This window comes from Galeopterus variegatus, unplaced genomic scaffold (genome assembly GCF_000696425.1).
Source record: "Galeopterus variegatus unplaced genomic scaffold, G_variegatus-3.0.2 Scaffold1237, whole genome shotgun sequence".
Classification (NCBI taxonomy): domain Eukaryota; kingdom Metazoa; phylum Chordata; class Mammalia; order Dermoptera; family Cynocephalidae; genus Galeopterus; species Galeopterus variegatus.
This window is the reverse complement of record NW_007727348.1, coordinates 380,235-404,975: the sequence shown is the minus strand read 5'-3', so window position 1 is coordinate 404,975 and position 24,741 is coordinate 380,235. Positions and strand designations below refer to the sequence as shown.

The window sequence follows — 24,741 nt, the reverse complement described above, 5'->3', positions numbered from 1 at the left end:
AAGTTTATAGGTTTGCGTTTTGAGAATTTACTGTTAAGGACTAGAAAGGTTCCTCTGCATAGAAAAAAATTTGCATTTCTAATTAGTTTCTCATATAAGACATGTGGGTGCAATGATCAGAATTGTATTGGTTGGTGACCTCTGCTTAACAATAACAAACTCGGGCTGGCTGGTTGCTCAGTTGGTTAAAGTGCAGTGTTGTAACATCAAGGTCAAGGGTTTGGATCCCTGTGCCCACCAGTTGCCAAGAAAAAATAATAAACTTTTCATTGAACTTTTGCGTTTCTGTAAATAAAGGATAGATTGTAGATAGTCCTATTCTACCAGGTAGTCCAAATAAAACCCTCCCTTAAGTCTTACTCCTTTATCTCTTTAAAGTATGTGTATTGAATTTCGATGTCTTCTGCAGAATGTTTAATTATTTGGGAAGAATAAAGACGACTCAGTTTTGAGTCAAAATGCTTTTCAGGTTTTGACAGTTCAAGGGAAGAGTAGGCTTCTAGGTTTTCCTCTCTAATGTAGGGAGAGGGATGTTTTATTCTTGTGTTACTTTTTATTTCTTTATTCTTGTGACGATTTTAGTACTGTCTGTGCCTTATATCACATAATACTAGTTGTGCTGAAACGAAAACTTAGTATTTCTGATGTGTTAGTCCGATGAGTTCATACTGCTTTCCTGCTTTCCGGATTTTTTTTTTTTTTGCTGGCAGATAGAGGGATCAAACCCCGGAAACTGGTGTTATCAGCACCGCACTCTAAACCACCTGAGCTAACCGGCTAGCCCAAGTTCCCAGATGTTCTGAATACTTCTGTAATGTTACAGTGCACTATCTCTTATCCTTGATTTTTTTTTTTTTTTTTAAAAAGATGACCGGTAAGGGGATGTCAACCCTTGGCTTGGTGTTGTCAGCACCATGCTCAGCCAGTGAGCAAACCGGCCATCCCTATATAGGATCCGAACCCGTGGCCTTGGTGTTATCAGCACCACACTCTTCCGAGTGAGCCACGGGCCGGCCTGATATTTTGAGCATAGGATGTTCTCTTTAGTCACTTTTTTTTTGTTGTTAAAGTCTTAAATGTGTCACTATACCTTCCTGACTTCATGCAATTTAAGTGGTGAAGAATATGCTGTCAAATCCACAGATGTCGCACACATTTATTAAATTTAGTTCCTTTTTTTTTTTTTGGTGTCTGGCCAGTGCTGGAGATCCGAACCTGTGGCCTTGGCTGTACTCTAACCAACTGAGCTAACCTGCTATCCCTAAATTTAGTTCTAAGTCATTATTTCCTTTTTTTTTTTTTTAAAGATGACCGGTAAGGGGATCTCAACCCTTGGCTTTGTGTTGTCAACACCACGCTCAGCCAGTGAGCAAACCAGCCATCCCTATATAGGATCCGAACCCGTGGCCTTGGTGTTATCAGCACCGCACTCTACCGAGTGAGCCACGGGCCGGCCCTTCCTTTTTTTTTTTTTAAAGATGACCGGTAAGGGGATATTAACCCTTGACTTGGTGTTGTTAGCACCACACTCACCAAGTGAGCTAACTGGCCATCCCTGTATGGGATCCAAACCCATGGCCTTCGTGTTATCAGCATCACACTCTCCCGAGTGAGCCACAGACTGGCCCCCTAAGTCATCATTTCAAACCTCCTTTATCTTTGTTGTTGAAGCTCGGTGAATATTATTCTGGCCTACTATTAGTCAGTTTATTCGTTTAGCACTGGGAACTGTTAGTCTCCTTCCTTCCCCCAGTACTGGATATATGCCAGTGAAGAAGTTGGTGTAAGTCATGGATTCTGGTCAACACAGGCCCAGTTTACAAATTTACTAATCCCTTATGGAACTTAAACTCATTGTTGGAAAAATGCTTGTGCTAGAATGCTTGTTATTAAGTTAGACATAGTCAGCCTCTAGGTTTTTTTTTTTAATGTTTTTTGCCACCCCAGGATATTGTACTAAACATTTGTGTAAATACTTGTAGGTGAAGAAAGTGGCTAGTAAGTAAAGAGACAACTGGACAGGGAAAAGAGGAATGGGGAATGGAGAGAAAAATCATATAAATTGCCTTCAGTGTAAATTTAAAAGTATTAAGGTGTTTAGTGAAAGACTTAAAATTCTTTTGTGAAATACAGCAGGGGTAGGCAAACTTTGTCTGTAAAGGGAAGGATAATAAATATTTTAGGATTTGCTGGCAACACGCTCAGTCCCATATTTGTTGTTGTTATTGTTGTTACAACTCTTTAAAAATGTAAAAGCCATTCTTAGATCGAGGATGTACAGAAAAAAGGCTGCAGGCCATAATTTGCCCACTCCTGAGCTAGAGCATCATGCTGGTAATATTTAGGTCTGTACTATGTTTTTATTTTTGATTAGCTTACATCATTCTTTAAAACATTAAGGTGTTGATTATTATTATTATTATTTTTTTCCTTTTTGTCTTTTTTCGTGACCGGCAACGGGATCGCAACCCTCGGCGTTGTGCCCGCACCTCGCTCAGCCAGTGAGCGGCAGGTCTGTATGTGGGATCCGAACCCTCGGTGGGAGCGCTGCTGCACTCCCAAGCGGCGCACTGTAGCAGTGCGCCACCGGGCTGGCCCCTTGATGATTATTTTTAATGGGAGATGATTTATTAGAAAAATGCTTCCCTTTAAAGCATGAGTTTAAAAGTGTTTTCATTTTTTGAGTTTAAAAAAAGTATTTTCAAGAGATTATTATTTCCTTCCTTCTACCTATCTTCTCCTGCTTGCTCTACCTGCCCTCCCCCTCACTCCCCCAAAAAAGCACCTTGAGTAATTTCCTGTATTATAGAAGTAAGCTGCGCATAGTAGAATTTATAAATCGGTGTGTTTCATTAGACTTCTCTCCCTCTTTTCTTCTCCCCCTTGCTTCCTTCTTACCTTTCTGTGTTTGCATGCTCACTAAGTCCCAAGCGTAGTGCTAAGGTGTAAGTTCTTACACTTCAGAGATTATATTCTAAGTGATATGTAAGTGATAAGTGACTACAGAAGAAGTATGTCCAAAGTGATACAGGATCTCTTAGTACATAATTATTCTGTGTTTATCTTTTTTTTTTTTCTGTGTTTGTCTTAATCTTTCAAGATTATAAACTTCTGGAAGGCAGCAACTGTAATCCACTTTCCTCCTGCAGCATTCAGTCATGGTGCCTTACACAGAGTAGGTACTTTGAAAGTATTTGTGCGGCGCTGGGAGCGCAGCAGTGCTCCCGCTGCGGGTTCAGGTCCTATACAGGCATGGCTGGTGTGCTCACTGGCTGAGTGCAGTGCGGCCGGTCTCAAAAAGGACAAAAAAAAAAAAAAAAAAGAAAGTATTTGTTAAATTAAATTGCTTTGTGTGATCCAAAGGAGTAGCTGTGAAAGGAAAAGACGTGGTGGGAATTATTTTAATTATATTAAACTTACTATTTCTTGCAGTAGCCCTTTATTGGCTTCATCTGTTTTATAGATGAAGCCACTTAGGCTTAGAGAGGTTAAGTAACTTAGTTAATAGTGGAGCCTGACTTGGAATCCAGGATTATCCCCCTCCTAAGACTTAGTTAGTTCTTCCATATACTGTCTTCTCAGGTATACAGCAAAGTCTCAGTCACAAAAGCCCTTTATTTAGAAAGTGACCTATGCAGGTACACAACAGCACCCCCCGCCCCCGCTTCTTCACCCCCTAATTCATTCAAACAAAGTAGGCATTTTCTTGAATGATATTAAGATAGTGTTTAACAAGTACCATTCAGTTTATCTACTTTTAAGTTAAGGGTGTTTCTTAAAATTGTGTGTTGGTTACTTTGCTTGGTGATCATAGAAGCTTATATACATTATTTTCCAGTTATACTTAATTCATGTTGTCTCTGGTGGAATTTGCCATTTTTTATTTTATTTTATTTTCTTAAAAGATGACTGGTTAGGGGGATCTTAACCCTTGACTTGGTGTTGTCAGCACCACGCTCTCCAAAGTGAGTTAACTGGCCATCCCTATATAGCATCCGAACCTGTGGCCTTGGTGTTATCAGCACCACACTCTCCTGAGTGAGCCACTGGCCGGCCCTGGCATTTACCACTTTTAAATTTCAGTTTGTCTACACATCTGTCTCTTCCCCTGCTGGAGCTTCTCAGGACCAAGGCTTTGTCTTAACAAGTTCTTAATTTTCTGTCTGATTAATTGTGGGGATCCAGAAGGTAATTTTTTTTTTTTTTAAAGATGACTGGTAAGGGGATCTTAACCCTTTGACTTGGTGTTGTCAGCTCCACGCTCTCCCAAGTGAGCTAACCGGCCATCCCTATATAGGGATCTGAACCTGTGGCCTTGGTGTTATCAGCACTACACTCACCCAAGTGATCCATGGGCTGGCCCTGGGAATCTTTTTTTTTTTTTTTTGAGTGCTATATTAAAGTAACTTTTACTTAAAATGTTTTTTTTTTTTTTTTTTAAAAAGATGACCGGTAAGGGGATCTCAACCCTTGGCTTGGTGTTGTCAACACCACGCTCAGCCAGTGAGCAAACCGGCCATCCCTATATAGGATCCGAACCCATGGCCTTGGTGTTATCAGCACCGCACTCTACCGAGTGAGCCACGGACCAGCCTCTTAAAATGTTTTTTTACCTTATAAAGGTAGGTAGTATATAGTCATTGTAAAACATGATTTTATTTTTTATGCCTAGTAAGAGCTACCCCTGATAATTCCTTATAGTGAAACATGAGTCAATTGAGTATTTCATGTGATTAGGGATAGCAATTTTGAAAGGTATGTAGACTGAAAGTAGGGTTAGGCCAGGGAAGAAGATAATCTGCTGTCTTCATTTTGTGATTTTGGTTGAAGATTTTGGTGACTCTTGTGATAGGAAAACCTGCTTTTAATATGTTCTTAACCAGGAGTATACATACAGTGAACCTGATAAGTTATGATCAAATTGGTCCGTGAGAATTCCCCTTAAGCAGAGTTAATGTTATATTCAAACACTCAATAACATTTATACTGTGAAAAATCACTTCCTTAATGATTAACCTAGAGCATTAAAGGAAAAATGGACAAATATTAGTTTGAAAACTGAACCTAAATTTCAATCACATTTTCCAGTGAAGTTGTTAATGCTGATCTCCACTAAGTTTGTTAGAAAAGGGGGATTATAACAAGCAAGGCTTTGTGAAATGTTTTCATGATTAGCACATTTTGTGCTGGAAGGAAATAGGTGGGAGTAGTCAACCAGGAGCATTGGAAGCCAGCCTCAGCTCTGTCCCCACAGTGTTCCTTCCTGCAGCAGCTTCCAAAAGGAGGGGAAAGGGGTGCTAATGATGGCGTTGGCAGTGCATATACACGGGGGATCCATGCCCTGAGAAGATGCAGTGCCACTCCCATAGATGCTCCTGTGGTTCTCTCAGAAGAAATCAGCAGTGACTGTGGGTCTTTTCTCTCTCTGCAGCTTTTGGAATGGGTGGTGAGTCGTGCTTATTAGCAGACTGCGCTGCCTGGGCACCTTCTCACAACCGCCACTGATTTCTTGCTGTCTTTCCTCTGGCTTGGATCTGCCACGGAGGAAAGTTTAAAATGAGGCCAGTTCCTTGGTGCTTCATTGAATGGGATGGGATGCTAATTTCTGCTTCCTCCTTTCTTAGACCTGTTTTGAACAGCAGTACATAGATAGCTGTAGCACTCTTTGAGAAAAACAAACACAGTTTATGAATCATAAAATATACACAACAAAATATAAAAGTCCTTGGTGTGGTTTGAATGTAGCCCTCCAAAAGCAAGTGTTGGAAACTTAATCCCCAAGGCAACAGTGTTGGGAGATGGTGCCTAATGGGAGTTGTTTCGGTCATGAGAGTTATACCTCATGAGTGGATTAAAGCTGATATAAAAAGACTTGAGACTGTGAGTTTATTCTCTTGCTCACTCTCACCCGTGTGGTGCCTTCCACCATGATTTGATGCAGCAAGAAAGCCCTAACCAAATGCAGCCCCTCAATATTGGACTTCCCAGCCTCCAAAACTGGGAGCCAAATACATTTCTGTTCATTATAAATTACCCAGTCTGTGGTATTCTGTTACACCAGCATAAAATGGACTAAGACAGTCCCCTTTTAAGCCCCCAAATGACTGCCCTCCCCAGAGGTATCCACTGTCTATAGTTTGAGGTCCATCCCTACACCCCTTATCCCTTTGCCTAAGTGGCACTGAGGAGGTTGAATGGACAGCATTCCCTTGAATGATTTATCGACATCAGAAAGTTGTTGGCTTTTTAGCATTCACTTGTTAAGACCGACAACTAAGTACTAATAAATTCTTATATTGTGGAGCAGTTTACAATTTCACATCTGTTGATATATCAAAAATCTCAAAGTAATGTGTTTTATGAGAATGAAACTGAGATTCAGAGAGATTAAGTAACCTTTCCAAGTCACTCAGCTCATACTTTTGTTTTTTATGTGGATCTGAACTAGTGTGTTCAGACTGTGTCAGGCGATCCCTTGGTCCTCAATGGACCATTGCTTCTCAGACTTTAACATGAGTTCAGATCATCTGGGGATCTTGTTAAAATGAGTCTGAGTAGGTCGGGGGTGGGGCCTGAGATTCTGCATTCCTGATCAGCTCCCAGGAGACAGCAATGCAGCTGGCCCAGGGACCACACTTGGTGTAGCAAGGGTCCATAACACAGCTGCTTTTATTTTAGATATGCTTCACAGGGTTTTTTAAAATTAAAGGGCATAGGGTATCTAATTTATGTTTAAGATTTTAATTATGGGCCGGCCTGTGGCTCACTCGGGAGAGTGCAGTGCTGATAACACCAAGGCCATGGGTTCGGATCCTATATAGGGATGGCTGGTTCGCTCACTGGCTGAGCGTGGTGCTGACAACACCAAATCAAGGGTCAAGATCTCCTTACCGGTCATCTTTAAAAAAAAAGAAAAAGATTTTAATTATTATGTTCTTAAATTATGAAAATAATACCTCCTTTAAAAATATACATTTTTAAGAAGTGGGATTTTTAAATAAAAATGGTTCTGGAATATTTTTCTCATTAAAAATTTGCTACATTGTGGAGATTTTCTATGTTAAAATGCTGTATATAGGTCTACCTGACATTTTTTAAAAGGACTATATAAAATTTTTTTTGTTTTTAAGATGACCAGTAAGGGGATCTTAACCCTTGACTCGGTGTTGCCAGCACCATGCTCTCTCAAGTGAGCTAACCAGCTATCCCTGTATAGGAATCTGAACCCATGGCCCGGTGTTATCAGCACCACACTCTCCCCAGTGAGCCATGAGCCAGCCCCAAAAGCACTGTATAAAATTTTTTGATATGGGTACATATATGTGTTTATTTAATAAAATGTTATTGATATTCGTTTAGGTTATTTCTGAGTTTTAATATCAGAAACAATGCTACAGGACTATCCATCATGCAGTTTCTAAATTTTTTTTTAAGAATAAACTCCTAGAAATGAAATGGCTGGGTTGAAGGAGTCATACGTTAAAGTTTTAAAAGATATATGTTGCTATATTGCTCTCCAAAAAGTCCTTGTCTAGTTTGTTGATTTAAATGTGGTAGCTGATTTCTTTCTTAGTTATTTTATGAGAATTATGATGGTACCCTTCCATAATCTCACTTTCATTGAACGCAGACTACATGCCAGGTGCTGGGGAGTTAAGGGTGACCAGCTCATTGAACGCAAACTACATACCAGGTGCTGGGGAGTTAAGGGTGACCAGCACTCACACTTAAAATCTGTGTGTATACAAAGGGCTCTGTGGGGATCATGAAGGTAAACCATTACTTAATCCCTGAGGAGACAAGAAAGGGGATTAGGAATGGGGAGGGATGTTAGACCAAGCAGGTGCCTCTGCAGAACCCTAATCCACGGTTGTGTCTTATTTAGTGTATGGCATCCAAGAGTGATTCTAAGATACATTTAATCTTTAGTTTGTGCTAAGTATTTGGTTTGAAGTTGTACTGATAATTCTGGATAAAGAATTATTTTTTCCTTGTAAAAACAGAATCCTCACTTGAGGGAGAGCACGGTGCTGAGAACACCAAGGTCAAAGATTTGGATCCCCTTAACAGCCAGCCCCCTCCCATCCCCCAAATAGAATCTGTGTATAAAAACTGCATTATTAAACTTTTAGGACATGTCAGTTACTTAATTGCATACAATGTACTGAATGTATTTTTTCTGCAATTGATGTGATAAGTGAAATTAATGAGGTTGGTAATGAGTAATAAGTGGCATGATGTTTTTAATAAATGCTGTTGGGTGGTACTTGGGAGGTGTTCTGTAGTAATTACAGTTCAAGAGCCTGAATGGAGTTTTGTTAAATCATTAATGAAGAATAGTAATTAGAAGTAAAAGGCTTTTTTTCTTGTGGCCATTACCTAGTGATAATGTATTTCTTTAAAATGTATGGGTTTCTAATTCATTTTTGAAAAACAATCATGAGTTGTTTTCGTTCAAAAGATTTACTGTATACTTATACTTGTCAAACTGTTAAACCTCTTCAAAGTTCTGAGATGATGGCGTTTCTAAAACTTGAAGCTTTCAGAGATTTTAGAAATAAATTGATCTCTTTCATTTGTAGAGACAGAAATTGAGACCCAGGGATGCAAGTAACTTGCCCAAGGTCATAGCGCCAGTTAATGTCAATCACCAGACTAGACCCCAGGTCTCTGGACTTCTACTCTGATATCCTTTCTTTTTTTTTTTTTTTTTGTCTTTTTCGTGACCGGTAAGGGGATCCCACCCCTTGGTGTGGGGTCCCCTGCACCGCGCTCAGCCAGTGAGCACACCGGCCAGTCCTATATCGGACCCGACCCCGCAGCGGGAGCGTCGCCGCGCTCCCAGCGCCGCACTCTCCGGAGCGTGCCACGGGGCCGGCCCATACTCTGATATCCTTTCTTTTTTTTTTTTTTTGTCTTTTTCGGGACCGGTAAGGGGATCCCACCCCTTGGTGTGGGGTCCCCTGCACCGCGCTCAGCCAGTGAGCACACCGGCCAGTCCTATATCGGACCCGACCCCGCAGCGGGAGCGTCGCCGCGCTCCCAGCGCCGCACTCTCCGGAGCGTGCCACGGGGCCGGCCCATACTCTGATATCCTTTCTTTTTTTTTTTTTTTGTCTTTTTCGGGACCGGTAAGGGGATCCCACCCCTTGGTGTGGGGTCCCCTGCACCGCGCTCAGCCAGTGAGCACACCGGCCAGTCCTATATCGGACCCGACCCCGCAGCGGGAGCGTCGCCGCGCTCCCAGCGCCGCACTCTCCGGAGCGTGCCACGGGGCCGGCCCATACTCTGATATCCTTTCTTTTTTTTTTTTTTTGTCTTTTTCGGGACCGGTAAGGGGATCCCACCCCTTGGTGTGGGGTCCCCTGCACCGCGCTCAGCCAGTGAGCACACCGGCCAGTCCTATATAGGATCCGAACCCGCAGCGGGAGCGTCGCCGCGCTCCCAGCGCCGCACTCTCCGGAGCGTGCCACGGGGCCGGCCCATACTCTGATATCCTTTTGACTATACCTCCTGTTCTCTTGAGCAAAATTGATTCTTTTAAAACTGTAATAAAATTTTACATGTTGTTTTATGTATAGCTCCAAATATTGAATACTTTAGTAGCATAGCATTTTATTCATTTTTAAACATGTGGAAAACTTTGAAATGAAAAATGCTTCCACAGATAGGTTAGGGTCGACAGAGGTAAAAATACTTAGTCATTCATTTTCCTATATGCATATAGTTTTCTGCCTAATTAGAAATGCAAATTCCTTAGTGTTAGAAAAGATTCTGCATTCAGAACAGAGGCTTAGGCACTGTTCTCTATAACTTTTTCCTTTTATTTTTATTTATTATTATTTTTTTTTTAAGAGATGACCGGTAAGGGGATCTTTTTTTTTTTTTCCCTAAATAAAGATGACCGGTTAGGGGATCTTAACCCTTGACTTAGTGTTTTCAGCACCACGCTCACCCAGTGAGCAACCGGCCATCCCTATATAGGGATCCGAACCCATGGCCTTGGTTATTACCAGCACCACACTCTCCTGAGTGAGCCACGGGCCGGCCCCCGGTAAGGGGATCTTAACCCCTGACTCGGTGTTGACAGCACCATGCTCTCCAAAGTGAGCTAATTGGCCATCCCTATATAGGGATCTGAACCCTTGGCCTTGGTGTTATCAGCACCACACTCTCCCAAGTGAGCCACGGGCCAGCTCTAATTTTTCCCTTTTAAAAAATTTATCAAGGGGTTCAGATCCCTGTACCAGCCAGCCGCCAAAAAATAAAATAAATAAATAAATAAAAAATAAAAAAAATGAAAAAGAAACCCCCCCAGCAATTTTCAAGCATAGTTTTATTTATTTATTAACACTTTCCAAATTTTTTCTGTTGACCATTGAGCCTTGGCAGAAGCAAAGGGAGGAGCTAGGCCAGTGAGAAGACTATTATGAATGGAGTACATGGCAGCTGTACAAGGACACTATTGGTTTCCCAGAGCTAAGCACGTTTCTTTTTTACATTGTTCTGAGTGATGTTGTAAGTGTACAGGCAGAAGTAAACAAAAGGCAGCCATTTTTTGCTATTGCAGAGCTTAGAAAGTAAAATAAATTTGGCCAAATGGAGGACAGACTAAGCAGGAAAATATTTTATCTTTCAGAAATTTTTTGGTGAATGTTTTTTAAGGTCTGGGTGCACATTTGTGCTTTGGAGGTTAACTATGACTGCCAATTTGAAATTTACCAAGTAATGAAGGCAGCTTGTTTTGGCTTTTGAGGTTTGTTAACTATTGACTTGAATTATTCACACAGAGCCTTTCTGGAACTTTTTTTCCAGAAGTTATAAATATTTAGGGCATTTTTTTATCTTCCCCAAAGATATTAATATCAAAAGACTAGGCCTAACTCTATATTTTCTTTCTTTTTTTTTTTTAAAAGATGACCGGTAAGGGGATCTTAACCCTTGACTTGGTGTTGTCAGCACCACGCTCACCCAGTGAGCGAACCGGCCATCCCTATGTGGGATCCGAACCCGTGGCCTTGGTGTTATCAGCACCGCACTCTCCCGAGTGAGCCACGGGCCGGCCCCCTAACTCTATATTTTCTTTATGATCTGTGTTAGTGTTCCATAGTTAAAGACTTACAGTTGTTAGTGGAGTGTTGATTTCCATGGTCATGTGATGATTCCTCTTAAAAAGATCTTGAGAAAAGCAGGCATTTCATCTACAAATGATCTTTACAAGGTCACATTCTAAGGAAGGACAAATAACATTTGTGGAAGGCACATGGTACCAGTTTGAAAATGCAAAGTAATCAGTTGTTTTGGAGACATTTTTGGTATGTAATGAACGTTGATATACTTTTTAGTTTATTGTAATGAACAACATTTATTGATTATTATAGGTTGAGTACTGTATGCAAGACCAGAGCAATTTTAGTTTAGTTTTTTTTATTGTTGTAGTCGGAGGGAAGTACAGCATACCTTTTTCCCAGAGATATCAGGCAAGTACTGCATTTTAACCTCAACTCTGTGATGTTTATGCATTTGCCTTTAAGTAGGGAGAATGTGTGGGCTGGTAAGTGTATCCCTGCGTAGCAATGCATGTATCTTTAGTGGGAGTTGTACTTGGTGTGGACCTTTGAAGGGATGGGTACTATAGCTGTTAAATATTGTTGGTCACCTTGTTCTTGTGTTGCTTGCTGCCTTTTCTCTATTCCTTGGTTACCAGAGACCATGCAGGACTGGGGAAGGTTGCTGTGACTGGGCCAGGGTGGTGGGAGTAATGTTACCAGCTTCTGGGAGTCATTAAAGGGTGACGTGAGGTGTTAATTCTGTCTTCAATAGGTGATTCCTGCCTGGCCTGCAGATAAGTCTAGTCAAGTTGTATGGAAAGGGGCAGGGGAACTAACATTTATTGGATGCCTACTTTATTGGAAACTGCACAGGCCTTTCATAAACATTTTATTATGAGGCAGGTGTTATCTCTGTTTTTACAGATGAAAGAACTGAGGCTCAGAGGTTAAGAAATTTACTCAAGGTAATGAGTAAAACAGGACATCTTTTTTTTTTTTAAAAAGATGACCGGTAAGGGGATCTCAACCCTTGCCTTGGTGTTGCCAGCCCCACGCTCAGCCAGTGAGCAAACCGGCCATCCCTATATATAGGATCCGAACCCGTGGCCTTGGTGTTATCAACACCGCACGAGTGAGCCACGGGCCGGCCCCAAACAGGACATCTTGATATGGCCGTTTGATGCGATCTTTTTTTTTTTTTCCTTTTTGTCTTTTTTCATGTCCGGCAATGGACCGCAACCCTCAGTGTCACACCCGTACCGGACCGGGACCGGCAATGGGATCGCAACCCTCGGTGCTGCGCCCGCCCCTTGCTCAGCCAGTGAGAGGGAACCGGTCTGTATGTGGGATCCGAACCCTCGGCGGGAGCACCACCGCGCTCCCAAGCAGCGCACTGTAGCAGTGCGCCACCGGGCCGGCCCGCCGTTTGATGCAATCTTGTCAAAATATTAAAACATTATTTAGAGCCGGCTCCGTGGCGCACTCAGGAGAGTGCAGCGCTGGGAGCGCAGCGACGCTCCTGCCGCGGGTTGGGATCCTATATAGGAATGGCCGGTGCGCTCACTGGCTGAGCGCGGTGTGGGCGACACCACACCAAGGGTTGCGATCCCTTTACCAGTCACGAACCATTATTTAGTCCTTTTTAATTTTAATTGAATACTTAAAAACTTATATTTTAGGCTTCATCATGTCTCTTTGGTAATTCCCTGCCTGTTTCACAAATCTCACTTACCCAGTCTCTCCACCTTGCTCTGTACACTTTAGTCTCACTGATCTTTCTATTTATTCCTCAAGCAAATCCAAACCTGTTCCCTCTTTATGACCATTGGAGTAGTTGTTTCCTCCATTTGGGCTACCTCTTCTGTTGATTCTAAGTAGCTGGCTCTTTTCTATAATTTCAACCCTTAGCCTAGATGTCACCTCAGAGAAGCTTTCCCTATCTACTATTTTAAAGTAGTCACTCAGCACTTTCTTAATATATTACCCTATTTTAATTCTCTGCAGAGAACCTGATATTATTGTTGGTTTCCTCTTTATTGTTGTTTATTGCCTGATTCCTCTCAGATTCAGGGACCCTGTTTTTTTTTTTTTTTTAAAGATGACCGGTAAGGGGATCTTAACCCTTACCTTGGTGTTGTCAGCACCACGTTCAGCCAGTGAGCGAACCGGCCATCCCTATATGGGATCCGAACCTGGGGCCTTGGTGTTATCAGCACTGCACTCTCCTGAGTGAGCCACAAGCCGGCCCCAGGGACCCTGTCTTTTTGCTTCTGTGTCCCAGTGCCTGACATATATTTGTTGAATAGATACATTGAGAAAAATCAAAACTATGAGGTACAACCTTTAACTTACTGCCTCCATATCTACAGATTTGTTTCTGTCTGAACCAATCCTCACTCCCTTTCTTCCTGTTTTAGGAGGTGTCCCTTTTCTTTTAATGGTGTTTGGTGTAGTCCTGTGTTCTAGATCCCATTTCCCACTGTCTTGCCTCAGTTTATTTATCTCTTTTTCTTCTGATTCTTTCTCAATATAAAACATGTTCAGTTTTCTCTGAAAATAAAAACCTTCAATCATGTGTCTGTTGTAGTCTTTTCTGGGTCTTAATTTCTTAGTCTCAATATTAGTTTCCCCTCCCTCCCTCCCTCTAAGGACTAACCTAGGAATGTGTCATTTTAGTATTTTTATTGTAAAATATATTCTGAATTATAAACACCTGACTTACAAATGAGGTTTTGGAATTAACACTTATAAATTATGAATTGTTTGTTTTATTAATATGAGTTCTTAACTGTGTTGTACTTAGAATATAGTTGTCTTCTGAGGTGTTTTTTTCCCTTGGCTATGTTGTTACATTTTGGCCTGAACATTTGATAGGATGAGCAGCTTCCTAAAATATTGTTAAAATATTAATGCATCAAATATTTTTGTTGATTCATCTTGTCTTTATTTGCTGGGCATATATAGGGCTATTTTTCAAGAGTTCAAGAAGTGGTATATAGAGCATGATATATCTAGTTTTTAAATTTTCATATTGCTTTACTTATTTAAACAGTCCCTTTAAAAAAAAAAAAAAAAAAAGATAACCGGTTAAGGGGATCTTAACACTTGACCTGGTGTTGTCAGCACCACGCTCTCCCATCCTTATATAGTGATCTGAACCTGTGGCCTTGGTGTTATCAGCACCACACTTTCCCAAGTGAGCCACGGGCTGGCCCTAAACAGTCCTTGATGATTAGTCTTTTTTTTTTTTTTTTTTTGTCTTTTTCCGTGTCCGGCAACGGATTGCAACCCTCAGTGTCGCCCCCGTACCGGACCGGGACCGGCAACGGGATCGCAACCCTCGGCGTTGCCCCCGCGCCTCACTCAGCCAGTGAGCGGGAACCAGTCCGTACATGGGATCCGAACCCTCGGCGGGAGCGCCTCCGCGCTTCCCAAGCGGCGCACTAGCGCAGTGCGCCACCGGGCCGGCCCCGATGATTAGTCTTTAAATATGAGTTTTTCAGTTGTTTAAGATGGACCTAATGATTACACTTCTGGAGGGATCTATCCCAAGGAAATAATCTGATGTATAGAAGAATGAAATGCCCAAGCACGTTCATCAAAGTCATACTTGCAATAGTAAAGACTTGAAAATAACATAAATGTTAAAACAAAATGGAGGGATGGTTAAAGTATGTTATAGTATATCCATAGTATGGAATCATTTAGAAATCTCAGAAGTTTATAATGAGCTTTTGGTGTCACAAGAAAATAGCAAATTTTTTAATATGAAATAAAGAGGAGAATGTCAGACTTCTGCTTCCACTAGTGTTATACTAGGTTGTTTTGAAACAAATGTACTGCTGACAACTAGAAAAGCTAGATGTAGATAGAAGAGTTATCAGGGCAGTGAGAAATTATGAGGCCTAGTTTTAGGAGAAGAAGAAAACTGAGAGGAGAGTCAGATGTTTGAGGCTGTCTTCTGCCTTGAAGACATTGCTGATTCAGCTGAGAGACTGAATAGAATTTTCAAAATACTCATGTAAAGGAGGACAAAACATTGGAATTAGGGCCTGCCAAGGTGGAGGGCCCTGGGAAACACTCTAGGATTTTGGGTTAAGAACCCAAAGGCCAAAATTCTAGGAGTAAGGAATAAACAGAAGCAGACCAGTCTATATAGTGGAGGAAGCATAGCCTTTTAAATCTTTTCAATTATGGTTAAATTAAGATGATCTGTAATTCCTAATGTCATTAGCGTGGCTGCCTGCCAGAAGCAAATGTAAATTCTTTCTGAATAACAGCATCCATAGTCTCAGATTGTTTATAATTTTTAATGTACAATGTCCAACATTCACTAAAAAATAACTAGGCATACGAGAAGACAAGATGCGACTAAACACCAGGAGGTAAAATTGATAATAGAAACCTACACACAGGAGATACAGATGTTTATCAGTCATGGCTTAAAATATATTTATGATTAATGTGTTAGAAGAATCAAAGACTAAGTGGGTAATTTGACAAACTTGACATGATAAAATAAGAATGAAATAGAAATTCTAGAACTGAAAAACTGAAGAACTGATTAAGATGGGTTTAGCAAATAGCTACAGCTGGAGAGAGAATTAGTGAAGTGGAGGATAAGTCAGAAAGGAAAATCCAGACTGAAGCATTGAGAAACAAAAGGATGGAAAATACAGAAAAACATGTAGGAGACATATGGAATATATGAAAAGGTCTTACGTATATGTAATTGAAGTTCCAGAAGAAGAGGAAAAAGAGAATGGGGCAGAGTAATACTTGATGAGAAATTGGCTGAGAATTTTTCAAAACTGATGAAAATTATCAAACCACAAATTAGAGAAGCTCTGTAAACACCAAACAGGAAAAATACAAAGAAAATCACACCTAGGTACGTCATAGTAACACTGCTGAAAACCTGGGTCAAAGAGAAATCTTAAAAGCAGCAAGAGAATAAAAGACATTTTTCATTTAAAGTAACAGCAATAAAACCGACAGCCTGACTTTTCAACAGTAACAGTGACATCCAGAAAACATGAAATAGTAGTGTTAAAGTAGTGAAGAAAGTAACTACCAATCTTTTTGAGTAAAAATATCCCTTAAAGGTGGATACAAAAAGTCTATCCAGTAAGCTCAGCTGTTTTGAGTGGTGTTATAACACCAATGGCAAGGGTTTGGATCGGTATGGGCAGCTGCAGAAAAATGAAACAAAGTGGATACAAAATAAAGATGCTTTCAGACACACAGAAACTGAGAGAATTTGTACCAGCAGACCTACCCTAAAGGATGTTCTTTAGGCTGAAGAAAAATGATTCTAGATGGATGAAAGCACTGAAAAGGGCAGTTATGTGGGTAAATATAAACGAATATTGGCTGTATAAAATAATAATAGTAATAATAATGACCTGTGGACTTAAAAAATATATGGAATTAGTTGTAACACCAAGGTCAAGGGTTTGGAATCCCCTACTGGCTATTTGCTGGAAAAAACAACAACAAAAAAAACCACACAAAAAAAAACCAAAAAAAAAAAACAAGAAGAAAAAACTATGGAATTAAAGTATATGGTAGTAGTAGTAAATTAAAAGGAAAGTAAATGGAGTTACAGTTCCAAGATCCTTGTATTGTCTGGGAAGTAGTAAAAGTACTAATTTATACAAGATTTCATAAGTCAGAGATACATGTTATATAGCAACTAAGGTAACCACTAAAAGAATGGTAAAAGAATGTATATTTGATAAGTGCTAATAGAGGAGAAAATGGGAAAATAAATGCTTATAAAAAAAAGAGGGCATGAAAGGGAAGATAAAGGAACATGGAACAGGTGAGACACAGAAAACAAAGTTGTTATTTATTATGAGTTGGTACTTATTGCAATTTTATATGGTTTATATAATATTTGACCTACAAGTAATTTCATAATGCATCAAATGTAAACAGATCAGATTAGTTGAAACCAAAGATTGTCAGAATGGGTTAAAAGGAAACCATCTATATTCTGTGTACAAAGACTCATACATTAAACATAAGAATACAGGAAGGTTGAAAGAATGGAAAAAGACACAGCATGCAAACACCAACCTGAAGGCTAGAAGTATTACTAGAGGTGAAGAGGGATATTTCATTATTGAAGGATTTAGTTTATCAAGAAGGAGGGAAAAAGGATGTTGAGGTATATACATTATAATTGCATTGATATGTTTTAAAATGAATGGAAAAGGGCCGGCCCGTGGCTCACTCGGGAGAGTGCGGTGCTGATAACACCAAGGCCCCGGGTTTGGATCCCATATAGGGATGGCCGGTTCGCTCACTGGCTGAGCGTGGTGCTGACAACACCAAGTCAAGGGTTAAGATCCCCTTACCGGTCATCTTTAAAAAAAAAAAAAAAAAGAATGGAAAAAAGAACTAAAAGGTAGTTCAATAATCCTTATGAGTTAGGATAACTTTAAAATATTAGTTCTGGGCCGAGCCCGTGGCGCACTCGGGAGGGTGCAGCGCTGGGAGCGCGGTAGAGCTCCCGCCGCTGGTTCGGATCCTATATAGGGATGACCGGTGCGCTCACAGCGCTCACTGGCTGAGCGCGGTGCGGCCGGTCTCAAAAAGGACAAAAAAAAAAAATTAGTTCTGGGGCTGGCCAGTTAGTTGACTTGGTAGAGCATGGTGCTGGTAACACCAAAGTCAAATCCTCGTACCGGCCAGCTACCAAAAAAAATTTATAAATATATTTTAAGATGTTAGTTTTGTCAGACTGATTAGTTTTTGCACTTATGATTTGTGCTTTTTTTGGTCTTAAGATATCTTTTCTTTCTGAGCTCTATCTAACAAATAAGTTGTGTTCCTATTTTTTTTAAAGCTCTCTAGTTTTTTCCCCTCATATTGAGATCTTTAATTAACCTGAAATTTATTTTCATGTAATGTGCAAGGGATGTAATTTTAGTTTTTTTCATATGGATAACCAGTTTCTCAGTAGTTTTTCTCTTGAATTCTTCATTTGTAATGTCATTTCTGATACTGAGTTTCCATATGTGCTTGGGTCTATACCTAGGCTGTCTTCTGTTCCATTTGGCCACTTGTCTTTGGCCAGTATCACACTTTTAATTATAAGATGTGAGTCTTGATAGCTCGTTGCGTAAATACGTGGCTATTTTTGGTCCCTTTTTCTTCCATGTGGGTTTTAGGATCATCAGCTCCATGAAGAAGCTTGTTGAAATTTTGATAGGAATTGCACTGACTTTATACACTAACTTGGGAGAGAATTGACATTTTTGTTTTCTTTTTTTTTTTTTAAAGATGACCGGTAAGGGGATCTCAACCCTTGGCTTGGTGTTGTCAGCACCACGCTCAGCCAGTGAGCAAACTGGCTATCCCTATATAGGATCCGAACCCGTGGCCTTGGTGTTATCAGCACCGCACTCTACCGAGTGAGCCACGGGCTGGCCTTTGTTTTCTTTTTTTTAAAAAAATTATTTTATTTATTGAATCAAAATCGATTATACATATTTGGGGGGTTGAACGTTGAGATATGTTGATTAAATAATATTACTAACATATATATTGTTACAGATCGTAATTATTCTTTATGCACCTTATCCAATCTCTCCCCTTCTCCCATTTACTCCCCTTCCCCCTCTAATTACCCTAGATTTCTTCTCTCCTTCTGAAAGAAGGTTACTCTGTTAATTTGTTGCCTAGACGATCTGTCCAATACTGAGAGATGTGATCAGGTCCCCCCTCTTATTATCATAGAGCAGATGCTTCTTTTGTCACTCTGAAATGGGTTTTGTGGAAAGAGACACCCTCTTCTTTTCTTTGTCTCTGTTGGTGACTCTTCTTGTGTGAATGCACTCCAGTGGTTGGTGGACCATCTGCTTTATAAAAATTTTTTTAAAGGTGACCAGTAAGGGGATCTTAATCCTTGATTTGGTGTTGTCAGCACCACACTCTCCCAAGTGAGCAACAGGCTGACCCCAGAACTGACATTTTTTTTATCTTGAGTCTTTCTATCTGTGAATATGGTAGATTGATTTCTATCTTCTTTTATGTTCTTCAGTAAAGTTTTATAATTTTCTTCATAAAAGTCTTTCACATCTTTTGTTGTGAAATGTATACCTATTTGGGGCCTGCTGTTGCCTGGGCCACAGCTTCAGATCTCTCCTCTGTTAGCTGTGACCTTGAGTCTGCCAGGAGCCACTTTACCCTCTGTTGCAGATTCTGAAATGGGTCCAAGAATTTTCTGTCTTGCTTGTTTCTCGGGATTAAACCTGATGATGGCTACAAACTACTCAAATAAACAGAACTTTGAGAAAAAAAAGATATATATCTTGGAACCTTAAATTTTTATTTGTGCCATTAATTGTAAATGGCAATTGAAGTTATATTTTTAAATTATTTATACAATATTTAGGAATGCTGTTGGTTTTCATATGTTGAATTTGAATCCAATCCAGCAACCAGATTTTTTTTTTTTTTTTTTTTTTTTTTTTTTTGAGGTGACCAGTAAGGGGATCTTAACCCTTGACTTTGGTGTTGTCAGCACCATGCTCTCCCAAGTGAGCTAACCGGCCATCCCTATATAGGGATCTGAACCCGCGGCCGTGGTGTTATCAGCACCACACTCTCCCAAGTGAGCCACGGGCCGGCCCTAACCAGATTGTTTTATTTTTTCTAATGTTTTGTCAATTCTCTGGTTTTCTTCATGGACAAGTATATCATCTACAAATAAAATTTATTTTTCCCATTACTTATACTTTTACTATGCATGCATACGTAAACAATGTGGTTTAAGTGGACATTTAACAGTAATGTAATTATATACATGTAGTTATATTGTATGGTTTTTGGTTTTTTTTCGGTGGCTGGCTTGTATGGGGATCCAAACCTTGGTGTTATCAGTACCATGCTCTAACCAAGTGAGCTAATTGGCCAGCCCCGTTTGTATTTCATTTCTGTTTTTTTTTTTTTTAATACTAACTTTGTTTGAGAGGAGCGTCTGTGTTGTAGTTAGTGTAGTGTATTGTCATTGCTACATACTATTTTGCTGTAATGAATATCCCACAATTTATGTATCTACTGTGGTATTTATGAACATTTGGGTTGTTACCACTTTTCAGTTATTACTAATAATGTTGTTCCACATATTTTTGTTTGTGTATCCTAGTATACCTTTCCAGGCATAGATCTGCAGGTTCATAGAGTATACAAATCTAACCTGACATAGTCCTGGACAGTTTCCCAAGTTGGTTGTGTCAGTTTAGATTTCCACTGGCAGTACTGAGGATTCCTTTTGCTCCACATCCTTGCCAGTGGTTGGCATCACCAGTTTGGTTTGTGTCTAATTGTGATCTTGTAGTTTTCATTTTTCTGCATGATTAATGAGGTTGAGCACCATTTCTTTTTTAATTTAATTAATTAATTAATTAATTTATTTATTTAAAGATGACCGGTAAGGGGATCTTAACCCTTGGTGTGGTGTTGTCAGCACCACGCTCAGCCAGTGAGTAAACCCGCCATCCCTACATAGGATCCAAACCTGTGGCCTTGGTGTTATCAGCATCGCACTCTCCCGAGTGAGCCACGGCCAGCCCTTGTTTATTGCTTATTTGGATATTATCTTTTGTGATGGTCCTGTTCAAGTCTTGTCCATTTTTGTAATTGTCTGTCTTTATCTTACTGATTTGTAGTTCTTTATATATTCTGGGTATATAGTCTGGATATATGTTGCCAATATCTTCTTTGATTCTGTGACTTGTGTTTTTACTCTTTTTGTAGTGTCTTTTAATAAACAAAGTTTTTACTTTTAAAGTAGTATAACTTAATTAATATTTTCCTCTATGGTTAGTGCTTTTTATGGTCCTGTTTAATAAAAACTTTTCTCTACCATCGAGTTATGTGGATTATTTTCCTGTATTGCCTTCTAAAGTTTTCTAGGTTTGTTTCACATTTAGGTCTATAACCCACCTAGAATTAATTTATTTTGGTATAGTATAGGGTGAGGATTTAGTTTGATTTTCTTTTTTCCCATATGGATACCCAATTGTTCCACTACCATTTTTGGGAAATATCGCTACTTTGCCATATATCAAGGGTCTATGTTTGTATGAGTCTATTTCTGGACTTTTCTGTTCCACTAGTGTGCCTTTTCCAGACACATGAAAATGAATGTAAATAGAAAGCCCAAACAAGATGGAAGGAGTAAATACAAATTTTCAGTCATCGTAACATGAAACGGACTAAACACATCAGTTAGAAAGCAAAGATTATTACGTTTGATTTTAAAAATCTAGCTATAGTTCTTTAACAGAGACCCACTTAAAAAAAAAAAAAGAATTCAGAAAAGTTGAAAGTAAAAGATGCAAAAAAGAATTGCCAGGCAAATTCTGAGAATCCTGCATTTATATGGGAAGGAATGGGTATCTCAGTTTAACTCCATGCTTTATTGGGTCCAAGGCCTGTCTGCTCCTGTCCTCTAGTGGTTGTTAAAACTCAAGCCTCTAGATTATAGAGATGTACCTCCCAGGGCAGGCATGTTCTTTTTTTTTTTTCCTTGCCCTTGGGAATTTTCTCTATTGTAGGGTCAGCCACGTATTTAAAAGTAATTTGCTATATTTCATCTAGCATGTTTTAGGCATTTGTGCGATGTTTTCCTCCCAGTGGTTTAGTCTAGTGTGTGTTGTCTACACCATTAGTCTTTCATAGGGTTTTAAGAACCCACCCTTTTAGTGGGACCACTAAAAATGTAAAGTGATTTCCAGCTGGCATTGGGATTATAGATTATTTCTTATATTCATGTATGTTTCATATCTTTGCAGAAGAGTGCATATTGTATAACCTTCTTTGATTTAAAAAAAGAAATTGTCCTTAAGATCCTCCAAGTAATAGCCCTTCTTTTCCATTTGTTGCAGGTGGTGCGGTTGTGTCAGAACCCAAAGCTGGCGCTAAAGAATAGCCCACCTTATATCTTAGACCTGCTGCCAGATACCTACCAGCATCTCCGTATTATCTTGTCAAGATATGAGGGGAAGATGGAGACACTTGGAGAAAATGAATATTTTAGGGTGTTCATGGAGAATTTGATGAAGAAAACTAAGCAGACCATAAGCCTCTTCAAGGAGGGGAAAGAAAAAATGTATGAGGAGAATTCTCAGCCTAGGTAATGGAGAAATACTACACAAGTATTAATTCAGGTCTGTGACTGCCTGAATGGTAACACATAGAAGTAGTTGAGTTGATTTTAATTGTTTATGACATTTGATCTAAAGGTGTGTTTATATAAAAGGTGGCCTTTTATATAAAAGAGGACATTGGACCATCCCTAGTCTGATAGATTTGTTTATGTCTGAAAAATTAGTGACTTATAGTCATGAAAAAGGGTTAGAGGCAGTAAGTCCTTTGAAGACTCTGAAGATCATGAAAATAGGTGGGTAGGTGAGTTTGAAAGGAAGAAAGTTGGGGTTAAGCTGAGGTTGGGAATAAATAATAAGAGGTCAAATCTTGGCAGAAGCTGTAGCATATTAGGTAAATAAGTATAGGATGATAGGGGAAAAATAAACCAATAGTTTAGGTAACTTTTTTTTTTAAATAAAGCAAAGTGAAATGACATTTCTCTTATAGGTAAAAGTAACCTTTCATATAAAGTAGATAAGGTAAGGTAGGCAAATGCAGTTAATTCAATAAGTATTTGAGAGACCACTGTGTATACTTTTGTACTAATTAAATGTTAGAGACTGTAGGCCATCCTACACGTTGTTAGCTTGGTTGTTGTAAATTACATACTGGAAGAGAAATAAGTTAACTGTATGTGTGGATATAGTTGTGTTTGGTTTTGTCCTACTGGAAATATTAACTCATCTGGAACAAATGATATAAATTTCACTGGAACTTTTTAGTGAGTAAATTACTTATGAGGAGTGACTTGAATTAGGAGCAACCATAATTTCTGCAGGCATTTGGTTACCATGCATGACTCTAACAGTAATCTACTAAATGGAATCCTTGTTGCCTACCACTCCTTTTGCTCTGTTGGCTTAGATTCTGGTAATCCTAGTCTCTCACTTAAAATTTTACACACATCATTATTCATATTACCTTTACTGCAACAAATTATTCAGGTTTCATTTAGAATATTAGTCTTTTTTTTCTTAAAAAGATTTCTAGTGACTGATTCAATCTGTAGGAACCTTTGTTACTTCTAATTTAAATGAAAATGAACTTTATTCCTTTTAAATATTTAAATTTCATGACTTCTGTTAAAGTAATTGCTTTTTTTTTTTTTTTGGGTGGCTGGCCAGTACAGGGATCCGAACCCATGACCTTGTTATTATAAGGCTGTGCTCTAACCAGCTGAGCTAACCAACCAGACTTTCATTATAATAAAACCTTGACTATGTGGACCTCTTGGCTAAGAAGTCATTTTTTATTGCTGAGTTAAAAAAAATTTTTTTAAAATTCATTAGGTACCAAGACTTCAAAAATTTATTTTCTGTCTACTGTGAACTAGGTTCTGTATAATTCCAGGAGATGAAAAGGAGAGTTAAGCATTCAAATATGATATGACAAATGTTTTAGTTGAGATACAGATTGGAGTCAGATTGTAAATCTGGAAATACAGATTGGAGTCAGATTGTAAAGGGCTGTTCTTTGACTTCTAGACTTTCTCCTATAGATCATAGGATGTCATAGAATAGTTTTTTTTTTTAAGAGTATTTTTATAGTGAAATAAAAATTACAGATTTTCTCGTTTTCTTAGAACATACTGAACATGGTTTAGTATTTTTTTTGTGACTGATGGTTTATCACTGAGAAGCAATATAGTATACTGGTTAAGTGGATGGACTCTAAAGCCAACTGCCAAGTTTCAGTCCTAACTTTCCACTTACTATGTGGTCTGTTTCCTTATCTGTAAAATGAGGTAATAGTTATACTTTCCTTGTAGGGTTGTTGGGAGTTATTAAATGTGTAACTAAATGTTTAGTACTTAGAACAGTGATTGGCACATCAAAAGTGATAAATGGGGGGCCGGCCCGTGGCTCACTCGGGAGAGTGCGGTGCTGATAACACCAAGGCCCCGGGTTCGGATCCCATATAGGGATGGCCGGTTCGCTCACTGGCTGAGCGTGGTGCTGACAACACCAAGTCAAGGGTTAAGATCCCCTTACCGGTCATTTAAAAAAAAAAAAAAAGTGATAAATGGGTTAGGTCTTATTATCTTAATCATTGTCATTATTTTTATCATTTTTAACACAGATAATTGTATCCCGTTGTATATCAGCGATACTTCCAGGAGCTAATGAATATATTGTTTGCCCTTTTAAGTATATATTTTTATATATATTTGCCTTTACTAAATATAAGTATATAATATATACTATATAAAATATTAAAAGTAAGTATATAATTTGCCCTTACCAAATGATTTCAGACTACATTTACAAGTCCTTTTGCCTCTTTTTAAACCTCACTGTCAGTATGCCTGTCTGTATCAATTTCATTCCCCCTAATATGAGGCTTTTAATCCTCTACGGGCTTTGAATCCATACAACCAGGTTTGTACAAATTATATGTAAATTGATAGATTTCAAGTGAGAATCAGGGTTTTTTTTTTTGTCTTTTTTTTTGTCTTTTTTCCGTGTCCGGCAACGGATCGCAACCCTCAGTGTTGCCCCCGTACCGGACCGGGGACCGGCAACGGGAT

The 24,741-nt window shown here is 39.3% G+C and overlaps 1 protein-coding gene across 1 annotated transcript in view; it reads left to right on the top strand.

Annotated features, from left to right (window-relative positions):
• The window catches only part of CBL (Cbl proto-oncogene, E3 ubiquitin protein ligase), an 82,121-nt gene that overhangs the window by 2,121 nt on the left and 55,259 nt on the right, over window positions 1-24,741 (top strand). Inside the window, exon 2 of the mRNA XM_008575772.1 lies at window positions 21,953-22,200. Within this exon, the coding sequence (XP_008573994.1) occupies window positions 21,953-22,200 (248 nt within the window). The remainder of the gene's footprint in view (window positions 1-21,952; window positions 22,201-24,741) is intronic.